Below are 12,020 nucleotides of genomic sequence, written 5' to 3' on the forward strand. Positions count from 1 at the left end.
ACCGTGCAAAGTAAGGAGCACAAATCAGAAGTTTAAAAGTCAAATTGATACTGTAGAATAATTAGCTATATCCCAAAGTAGAATGGGTTGCCTTACTATGGAGTGGGATAATCCTAGCTGGAGATGTTAAAGGAAAGGCAGTTAACTTGTGTCTAGTCTAACATCCATCTCCATGCAGGTGACTGTGAGATATACATTTGTATACATACATATACATATATATGTGTATATATACATGTATGTGTGTATGTGTGTATATATCAAACCATAGTTTCTCCTGAGTTTTAATCCCACATCATCGTTTCCTAATGGCCATTTCAAAGTAGACTTCATGAGACATCTTAAATTCAACATGTCCAAAAAATAAATTTATCTTTAACTCCAAATTCTGGTATAAATATATGTAAGAAATGAAATACTTGTTTTCTATTTCTGAGGCAAATAACATGTATTAGTTTTTGAGACATTATATAATAGATTTGAGGCAGCATTATACAGTAGAAATATCAGCATTTCTGGCATCTGTGGAATTGGGTTCAAATGCTTTATCTGACACTACTTTTATGGCTGTGGACAAGTTAATTAACCTCTATGGTCCTCCATTTTTCTCATCTGAAAAGGAGTTAATTAGACTAGATGATCTCGGTTGTTATGCTCTTTTATGTTATAATGTTATTATATTACATTAAATTATATCGTATATCATGATGTATCATCTTGAATCACATAGCATTGTAATGGCTTATATGTCGTACAATGCTATGCCATGTGTAATGTATCATGCCATCTTATATCATATATAATATTCATATCACGTTACATCATGTTATATTAGGCTATGCATACCATATAATGCAATGCTATATTATAATTTTACCGTATCATATTATTGTATTTTAACACATAGATTAGATCAATTCCACTGAAAATATAATTATTTCTGTGACAAAAAAGTAAAATTATTTGGGTGCTTTATTCCTACAGAACAAAGAAGCTATCAATGTTTTGGGCTTTTGAAGCCCACTTGGCCCTATTGAAAATTCAGATTGGGTATGTAGTATTCATTTCATGTACCACAAAATCATTACACAATGAAACATAATAGGAACTGATTGAAGAATCTGCTCCAAACAAAGTTTATTATTCTTTCTTTAGCCAAAGAAAGGATTCCTTATTCCATTTGAATGTATGTATGCATGTGTGTATATATGTATATTTATATACATGCATATAAATACGTACATACACATATAAGTTTAATAGTTGACTTCTTGGACTTCATCAGATTCTATTTCAAAACAATAAATAATGTAATTTTGGAGTTCATAAGAATTTAAAGCAAAACAAAAAAAGATAGATATTAACATTGAATTATTAACCTTATATTTTACTTATATAATTAGTAAGGTTGAGGTAGACATTTAAAATCTGCCTCCTACCAATAGTAAAAAAAAAGTTTTTTATTTGATGCAACAACATAATCTCTCTCTCTTTCTCTCCCTTTCGTCCTGAGGATATTCAAGGATATAGGTTCACGCAACTGTAGGTTGGTTTCTCATCTATTATATGTATATATGTGTGTAAATAAATGTGTTACATAGATAGAGGTTACTTAGATATAATTGCTTGTGAATAATACTTTTAACTCTTTTAATTTGGGAAGCAAAATATCTTTTTGAGGACAGAAATGGTAGTTCCTACCTATAAAGGTAACTGTTCAAAGAATAAAATTATTTTAGTAACTCCCTTATATCTTTCCATTTTTGGAAGCATGGTTTTGTAACTTAGAAAAAAAGAACCACCGAATTAAAACACACACACACACACACACACCCAGAAAATGTCTCCATTAATCACTTTTGAGAATAAGGGTTTCTCCTTCTGTTATTAGATGCTTAATGTAGCTGCTGTCAGGTGTGTATAATGAGCCCTATTCCAAGTCTAGTTACCTGACAATGTAACTATCTTTCATCCACTAATCCAAAAGTATAGCCACAATAAATGGATATTTTTTTCCCTCTAATCCTTTTAAAGGTAAGTGTAAGATTACACTTGGAACAAAACAATTACCATGATTTGTCTATTTTAATGAGCTTTAAACAAATGCTAATTTTCCTTTGTTAATGAAAATAAGAAAGCTTATTAGAGATTTTATTGCCTATATGAAGAATCTGAGAATTAAAGCTCAAGTGTATTGAGAGTTGTACTTATTGGATAAATTTTTATTGATCTATTATGCACAAGATTTTCTCTAATGAAGATACATGTCTATGTTTTGTTTCTTCAATTTTTTTCGTGTGTGTGTGTGTGTGTGTGTGTGTGTGTGTGTAGAGCTTATATGTTGAATTATTTCCTCCAAACCAACCATATCTTGCTAACATATTTTGTCAAAACTCAAATAATGAAAGTAGAATTCTAATAATTTAGGCAAGAATAACTAAATATTCTGATGCAGGCAAACATTATAAGCAATATAAATATTTATAGAAATACATTTTTCAGAATTTACTAATGTTACTTTTCTGCCTTAACATTATTCTAATTTCACCAAGTGCAGCACTAGGTGAGTAGTCAAAAAGAACTCATATTTCATATTAAGGAGATAGCTATACTACCTTCTGCAGAAAAAAAAGAACAAGGCATTTGTCAAAAATTGTATTGAACACGTGAATGATGTTAGGGAGAACAATATTCTATCATCCCTGGAAATACATTTTTATGCTGATGGCCATACCATTGATGATATTACTTTATAAAACATTCATTACCATGTCAAAGTAAATAAAAACACACTAGAAATGAGAGAAATTTCTTTCCAAGATCTTTTAATGGCTCTCCTAAACTAATGCTCAAAACATTTCATTCTCTCAGCATTGCTATACATTTTAAATAATCTGCTAGGTGAAATATATACTTCATTGAAAATATGAAAAATATTAGAATAATAATTTTTAAAAAAGCTTCACCTAGGAAAGAAGTAGAAGGATGGCTTTGGAGTCTGGTATGAATTAATCAATCGACTATATCAACTATATCAGTATCACCCTAGGACTATGTATACAAAGACAACAAGGTAATAGTACCTACTCTCCAGGAACATAGAGGAAGGATAATTTAGTCACTATATTGCATTTCTTATATAGAAACTCTCTTCCAGCAGAGAGGAATCTTACTAAATAAATCCTAGGGAGTTTTCTGAGGCAATATTTCATTATGGTAGTGGAGATATGTGAGAGACAATGCCAGCCACCGTATGCCTGACCTGTTTCCCCTTGTCTCATTTTCCATTCACTATGGGAGTTATGGGGGATATAAGTGGAAGCCCATGTATTCCTGCTTCTGTATAAAGTAGTGAGCTTCAAGGTAGCCAGATAAGAGAAGACAATGAAAGAAACGATGAGAAGACTTGCTGGAAAATGGCACAGAAGAGATATGTCAGTTTATTGACTCTGTCCTAATCTTCTCATAGATTAAAAATCCATGCCAACACTTCTTGCCCTGAAAAAAAGAAAGAGAGCATACTGAGCAATGGGGAAGGGAGTGGTGTGGAATGCTATGGGCAAAGTCAAATGAATGAGACTGGGAATTTTACAGCTTGTCATGCTGCCATGGAATGTGAGCCTACAGTGATTTACAAGGGATTATTCTATGCTTTAATAATTGCCCCAACTGTTAAAAATCAGGCTAATTCATCTTTCACCACCGAACCCCCACCCCTAATTAGTTAAGAAACTCTTTATCAGGCTCAAAGGCCACACTTCCCACCTCAATGATGAGCTACTTCAGTTACTGAAAGCTAATCAGTTAACCAACTACTAAATGCTATTTACTCTTGGTTAAGGATCACTGCCTAGTTATATCTACTATTGCCTCCCCACCACTGAGCAAAATCTAATGTTAGCCTGGACTCTTTTACCCTGCCCGGAAAAAAGAACCTTAGCCCACAACAATATTTCCTCTACTTTTTTCAAGAAACTTTTTTCAATAATCTTTAATGGCAATACTTCTTCCCTGAGATTATCTCACATTTCCTGAATGTACTTTATTTATAAATAGCTGTTTATGTCTTTTCTCTCCTATTCAAATGTGAGCTCTGTGAAACCAGGAACTTAAAAAAACATACAATAAAACCTAAAAAAAATGCTTTTGCTCTCTAAACCAATAATTTCTTCATTAGGGATATATCCTTACATTGAACAAGATCAAAATATCTCCTCAAAGATTTTCAGAGCAGCATTATATATCATTGCCAAAACCTGCAAGCAACCTACATGTTTAGTAGTAAGGGTTGATGAAATAAATTGTAGTTCATTAATGCAACTGAATATTGTAAAGCAATTAAGATAGATATGTATGATTAATATACAGGAAACCTGAAATAATTTAAAAATTTGCAAAGAAAAAAATCTGAAAAGGAAAGATTGAGAACAGAATAAATATGATTATATGAGCAAAAATAAGTATGTATGTGTATGACAATGTATAAAGAGAAACTGAAAAAGTTATTTATGTTTTAAATTAAATGAAAATGAATATAATTATCCAGCATATATAATTACCTGCATTAATCTTTAACATTGTTGCTAATTTTTACAAATAAGAAATAAAAACACGGTTTCTGACGTCTTATTTTGGAGGCAGCAGCAGCAGGAGTTCCTGAAGCTTCACCATGCCACCCAAGGACGATACGAAAAACAAAGATGCTGGCAAGTTGGCCAAGGACAAAGATCCCGTGAACAAGTCTGGGGGCAAAGCTAAGAAGAAGAAGTGGTCCAACGGAAAAGTTCGAGACAAGCTCAAGAATCTGGTTCTGTTTGACAAAGCAACGTACAATAAACTCTGCAAGGAGGTCCCCAACTATAAACTTATCACGCCTGCAGTAGTCTCAGAGGGATTGAAGTTCAGTGGTTCTCTAGCCCAAGCAGCCCTCCAGGAACTGCTTAGTAAAGGTCTGATCAAGCTGGTTTCCAAACACAGAGCACAAGTGATGTACACCAGGAATACCAAGGGTGAAGATGCTCCCGTTGCTGAGGATGCATAAAATGGTTCAACATTTGTGTACATTTTCAAAAATAAACTTAATTGATTAAAAAAAAGAAACAAAAGCACAAGGGGAAGCCAACAAATAGAAAATGAGGGTGAAATAATGATTATTAAGTAAAATTATTTAAAAAATAAGGAAACTGTGTGAGGTCTTAGACAAAAATTAAATGTTAGAAGAGTATGGAAATTTGCCGAGTATATGTTAATAAGGCTTTGTCTTCTATATGTCACAGGTAATTCTTTAGTCTCTGATTCATATCAATTACTATCTGTACTTTGAGAATTGTGTTTGTGTGTGCTTTGTCCCTAATTGTACTTTCCTCAAAATCAATCACTCAGCCATCATTTTTGAGGTAGGTGCCCCATGAATTTGTATCCTTAGTTTAGATTTTAATTAAAAATATAGACTATTAGTAAAGTCACTCAATCATGATCACACTGGTGTCAAGATGTAAAATTTAGACTAGATCTGAGATCCTAGGACTCCAAGTTTCATGATCTTTTTATTGTAATAGGTAACACTCATCTGTATAGTAGGGAATGCTTTGGGAAGAAACACTGGATTTTAGTTTTGGTCTTGCTATACAGATTAAGAAAAAAACAGTTTCTTTCTGAATAAGAGATATGACATTAGATGAGTCCAATAGTCTGGTAGTGTGGCTAATGAATCTGTCATCCGCCTACAGATATGTTCCCTATTGCTTTGGTTAAATATTTTCCTCTTCCCATCTCTCCCCCAGAGCAGCTGTCTAAGATGAGGTTTCTCCACCCAAAATCTCCTATATATTTGGGAAAATTTTCAATCAACTCATGCTAAAGTATCTTTGAATCCCTTTCCTATGCCTAGTACTGTTATGCACCCATGTGTGCTCAAGTGTGTACATGCATGCGCGCGCGCACACACACGCACACACACAGAGTGTTATAAGAGGATAATACAATTAAAAAATACCAAACTATAATCACCTGTGAGTTATTCATAATCAGATTACATTACATTTCAGAATTTCAAAGATAAAAAGTAAGAGTTCAAATTTTGTTGTTTGAATATGTTATCTACATTTTTCTCTAGCCATAGGAATAGAGTCATGTGTCTGGAGCAGACAGTGTTGATTCAGAGATCATCAGACACTGTCAGAAGAACCAGCTGGAAGGCTGTGAAATCCAAAGACATGTTCAATGTTGACAGTGTTTTTACAAATTGATGCCAAACAAAACTTTGACATTTCTTGGGGAAATACGCCATTAGAAACTAAAGAGTGACATTAGCACATCTATGCACAGGGGACTAGAACAGTTATGGAAAGATGAAAAGAATCTCATAACATATATATGTGTGTATATGTATGTATGTGTATATATATAATTTTATTTTATGGTCCAGGGTATAAATTGGATTTAGATAGATCCTTCCTAAATGATACAAAAATTTTCTGTTGCTTTGCCAACTCTTTGACTCCTATGAAATAATAGCACCCTCATTCATTCTTCACAAAGGAACCATATCAATGTTTCTTATTTATGATGTAGACAATTTGGAACTGTTTTCATTGTTGTCATCTGTCCCTATGACAATGAGTTATAAGGAAAGATCACTGGTCTGGGGTGAGGAAAACTTCGTGTTAATTCCAGGTTTGCCAGTAACCAGCCATATTATGTTTGTTGACAGGATGAGGCCAATACCTCCAAATTATTAATGATTCAAATGTGGGGAAAGATACAAGAATATCATCTGCTTGCCTTGTGACAGTTTGAACGGGAATCAAATTTGTATGCGTTCTTCTTCCCCAGTCTTAAACACTTGACAATTACCAGGAGAAAGTCCCTCTCAAGAGTCTCTCCAAGAACAAGCTAATACTGTATCAACTCAAATTTCCATTTCTTTGAATGACCTTATGGTGTATAAACATGATGATAATAGACAAATACATTCTTTTTTTAAAAGTATGATCTCAGTATAATAGTTTTTCATAATGCTTCATGTATTTAGAACTGAAGGGACCTCAGAAATCATTCTGTCAATACATTTCTTTTATAGATGAGGAAAAAGCTTTGAAGGAAGACTTGCCCAAGGTCACAGAGGTAGTAACCATCCTAGCAGGCACTTTAACCCAGGTCCTCCAATTAGAAGCTCAACACCTGTGCAACGGTTGCATGCCCCTCCAACGTCCAGTTGCACCTGTTCACTTACTTTAGCAAGAGCAGTTACTTATGACCTCTCTGGGCAATCTCAGTGATTTGTGAGGAACTTTGCCCCTAAATAGAGTTTTGTCAATAACTTTGATATATTTAGGGCAGCTAGGTGGTGCAGTGAATAGAATGCCTGAATTGGAGTCAGGAAGATACATCTTTCTGAGTCCAGTCTGAGCTCAGACACTTATTGGCTGTGTGACCCTTGGCAAATCACTTAACCCTGTTTCCTCATCTGTAAAATAAGCTAGAGGAGAAAATGGCAAGCAACTCCAATATCTTTGCTAAAAAACACCCCAGTGGGGTCCAGAAGAGTTGGAGATGACTGAAAATGACTGAAAAACAAAAATCAAATTAGGTTGTTTCCATAGCTGAACAACAAAACACATGCCATTGTATTCATCTTTATGCATATTTATCTCTCTGAAAAATTTGATTTAGTTTGTACATTGGGCACTGAAATACTTGTAGTTTTATCAGTAGGACAATGAATGAGAAAAATGAATTGCTTCCCAACGGTGTATCATAATCACCAAGAAGAATTTGATTAAAGGTTTACTATTTGCAAAACATTATGCTAAGCACTGGGGAAACAAATAAAGCCCCCCCAAAATATAGTTCTTGCACTGCAGGAAAGCAATTTTAAAAGGAGAGACAACATTTAACAAATTGTGTGAATACGATATACATATAGTGTAAATGGGAGATTATTTGGAGAGGGAGCAATGAAGGGAAAAGAAGAGATGAAGGAAGGCCTCCTGTAGATAGTAAGATTTAATTTGTGATTTGATAAGGAAATGTTGAGGAAAAGGCAACAAGGGGGAGAAATCCAGATATAAGGGTGTATCAGTAGGGCAAGATTCATGATAATCAATGGTGACCATGAATATGCCTATATAGTTCAGAATCACAAAATGTAAGAGACTCTCTGTATAGAGCGTAGAAGTAAAACATTTATTCAGACACCAGAGGATCAGATCGCTAAACGAATAATTTCTATTTGACATAGCAACAATTCTATCCCAAAACTAGTAAGTCTGCTTCAATGTAACAGCAAGGAAATTAAAACACCACATCACAAAAAAGAGCCAAGCCATCCTGTAACCTTCCGCTCTGCTGAGGCCTTCCCACAAACTCACTCATGAATCCTAACTGTCTGCTTGCCTGTGACCTCTCCTCTCACAGTTATGTGAGCCCTTGCTGTTCTCTTTCTCCTTGCAGTTATATATATATATAACTTCACACCTAATCAACAAAAGCTTGTGGGCCCAGGGCCTCACAGCTATTTAACAAAAGAGTGTGGGCCTTTCTAGTACAAGCTTCCCCTAAACAAGTTTCCTGTAACTACTTCCACCTGAGGCCTATTATATGGGCAGGGAAGATCTTTGATCACATTAACACCACAGCGTGAGGGGAAAAGGGTGCTGGGGTCACTGAAAATCCAACCAGGCAAGAGTTCAAATATTTTGTTAAAAGAACAACAAGAAGGACCATCCTGTTGATCACAGAAGATGTGGAGTAAAGTGTAAGTAAAATTGGAAATATAGGAAGCAACCAGATTGTGAAAGACTTTAAAATCTACATAGAAGATTTCATATTTGATCCAGGAGATTTTGGGGAAATATGAGAGTTTTATTGATAGAGTGACCAGGTCAGAACTTTAGTACAATCGCTTGAGTGGAAGACGAAGTGGATTGGGGAGAGACTTGAAGTGAGGAGATCAACCAGAAGAATATTGCAATGAGATGGCAAAGACTTCCATGGGGGTGGCAGCTGTTTGTGTAGAGAGAAGGATATAGATACAAGGAATACTATGACCACAGAAACAGGATATTAAATGATACGTGATTTAGAAGTCAAGGATGACACCTACATGGAAAGTTTGGGTGGTTGGTAGCTGGTGATGCTTTAGAAGGTAAAAAGCAATTTTCGAAAAAGAGTTTCTTTTGGGGGGGGAGAAAGATAATGAGTTTTGTTTTCAGTGTGTTGATTTTGTGAGGTCTATAAGACATCTAGTTCAAGATGTCCAATAGGAACTTGATGAGGTGCGACTGGAGAGCAGAAAATAAGTTAAAATATATAAATGTATATGAGAATTATCTGCCTAGAGGTTACCATTGAATTCTGTATACCATTTTTTGTAATAAAGGGTTTTTTAAATTACCTTTTTATGTAGATGTTTCATTAACCAAGCACTGATGCAATGCCTTGTGGCACAATTAATGACAGAGATCCCTTGGACAAAAATATATAATGGAAATATTGTGTTTAGTTTTGTCAATACATAATTTTCATTTTTTGAAGTAGAAATATGGGAAGATTCAAAATTTTGATTATTTCAACTAATCACTCAGAAAAAAATTTTTAAATTTCAATTGAAAAATAAAAGCTAAAATTTTATTTAAAAAAGGTTTCTACTGACATCTCTGACACTATCATTAAGCCTAATTAGTCATGTGGTATTTCCATTCCCAAATTGTAAAGGAATATAAAAATGAAATTGATTTTTAAAAGTTGATTTAACAGTGAAGAGGCTCACAAGACTTTCGATTGAAGTATTAAATTAAGTAAAATTGTTTTATTCGTCCTCCTTGTTCACCCCTCCCTGACGTAGCTTTAAAGAGTAGTTCAAACTATTTGATAAAACTAAAATTATTCAAGCCAAATATCTTCGTTTTGCCACTCTAATTTTTTTTTTTATATTAAACTGTCATTCATTCAGGAGATAATTAATTGAAATGTCAGACAGAAAATTTTGGTACAGAATATCTTCTTGTACCAGCCAAAGCTGTCTATAAAGTCAGGGCCTTGATTACAAAGGTGCTACTCTTATATATACTGCATTTCTTTTGTTGTTGTTCAACTTTTGCGTTTGTTTTCCTTCTTATCCCTTTGAGACACTCTTTTGCAAATCTTTCATCAGTGCTTGATACACAGCGTTTCCCTCTCCCCTCTCAGAGTTTAATCCAATCTTTTAAGAGAAAACATCTTTTCCCAGTATAGCACAAATCAATTTTCAGTTTGTCAACAGTGAATTCAAATGCTCTTCAACAAACTTGCATTGTTTTAGAACTTATTATATTGACTCTTTCAGAGCTGGTGCTGATTTGTATTTTCAATGAATAATATGTTCTCAAATACTAGGAAGATATATCCATATTTATATCTATATCTATAACTCCCAAAAGTCATAGCGAAGTTTAAATCTTACTGTGAGTTTCAAATAGCATTAAGACTTTGGGACACCTTTTATCTATCTTTCTCTGTCCTTTTAAAAAAATAAATTATACAATTTTAATCTACGGAAATCTATTTTTTAGCACTCCACTGCTCTCCCAAAAAGAAAAAAAATCTTTTAACAAATATATATAAAAAATATATTTTTAAGCAACACAAATTCTACTCATTGGCCTTGTTAAAAAATATGCTTCTCATTCTGCATATTCTATTCATTACCTTTCTGCCAAGAGGTATATACAATGCTATTTAATTGGTCATCTGGAATCATAAATGGTCGTTGAACTTATCAGAGTTCTTAATAATTTAATTGTTGTGTTTTTATATTTTTTGCTGTAAAAATTGTTCTCTTTGTTCTGCTCATTTCAATGTAAATCAGATTATGAACATCTTCCAAATTGTTTATTTTGGTGATATTGATGCTATAATATATATGTACATTATATATACACATACATAGACACTATATATAGCATACATATGTTGTAGTATTCATATATATGTATGTGTATAGTATATATTATATGTATGTGTATAGTGTATATTATTACAGCATATGTTTATATATATATATTTGTGTGTGTGTGTGTGTGTTTTTTCTCACTTCATTCTGAATCAGATCATATAAAATTTTCCGTCTCCTTGAAATCATATATTTTCTCATTCTTACAACATGGCAGTCTAAAATTTATCACTTATCTATTATCTTCCTTCCTACCCCCCCGCCTTCTTTTTCCCTCTCTCTTTCTTTCATCCTCTCTGATCAGAGGACTGGAGTACCAGACAAATCTTCATTTCCAAATAGCTGCACTATTATATTTGATACCACCATCATCATACCTCTTTGTGGGCTACCTTCTTCTCCCACTCCTACCACTTTTCAGATTCCTTTTGTTTCTTCTGTTCCCCCATTAAATTGTAAGTCCTTTGAAGGCAGGGGCCATCTTTCTTTTCCTTGTTTGTAACCTCAGAGTTTTGCATAGTGTCAGGCACATAGTAAGCATTTAATAAATGTTTATCTCATATTATATCTTGTGAAAAGAAAGTCAATGTTCCTGAATTCCTTCCTAAATTGGTTGAAGTCAACAAGTTACTTTGTTTTGGTTTGTATGCTTATTTGTTTGTTTTTTCTAGTAGACAAGGCCTAGCTAAGGCTTTGGTAACTCATTTTTAAGAATGAAATGAAATGAGATGCTTGTAGAATATTTATTAGTTAACAACAACAATAGCAAAAAACACTGTAATTAGCTATAACAAAGGAACAATATTCAACAACTGTGATAGGTACAGCTGTAACCTATGCACTCTTTTAGTTCAGGTTTGATGCTGTGATGAAAGGAGTCACTCAGAAATCACTGAATATTTAACAAAAGAAGTTTGCTTTGTCAAAATAACAAAACTATGAAATGTAGTTACAGAGCTACTTGGCTTGTTTGGGTTGTGCCCTTCATCTCCATCTGTAAGTGTGTTTGGTCATTTCATCGAGGTTGACAACTTGATTCTTTTGGTCTCAGAAACCACTGAATCTGAAAGGCCTCATCTACTTGGCT

At 33.8% G+C, this 12,020-nt stretch overlaps 1 protein-coding gene across 1 annotated transcript; it reads left to right on the forward strand.

The window, feature by feature from the left end:
• The first annotated feature begins 4,669 nt into the window (after nt 1–4,669).
• LOC118845767 (40S ribosomal protein S25-like) lies at nt 4,670–5,041 on the forward strand. The gene has a single exon (XM_036753790.1). The coding sequence runs from the start codon at nt 4,670–4,672 to the stop codon at nt 5,039–5,041; it is 372 nt and encodes a 123-aa protein (XP_036609685.1).
• The last annotated feature ends 6,979 nt before the right edge of the window (nt 5,042–12,020 follow it).

The sequence above is a fragment of the Trichosurus vulpecula genome, chromosome 4 (assembly GCF_011100635.1).
Source record: "Trichosurus vulpecula isolate mTriVul1 chromosome 4, mTriVul1.pri, whole genome shotgun sequence".
In the NCBI taxonomy this organism is placed as follows: Eukaryota; Metazoa; Chordata; class Mammalia; order Diprotodontia; family Phalangeridae; genus Trichosurus; species Trichosurus vulpecula.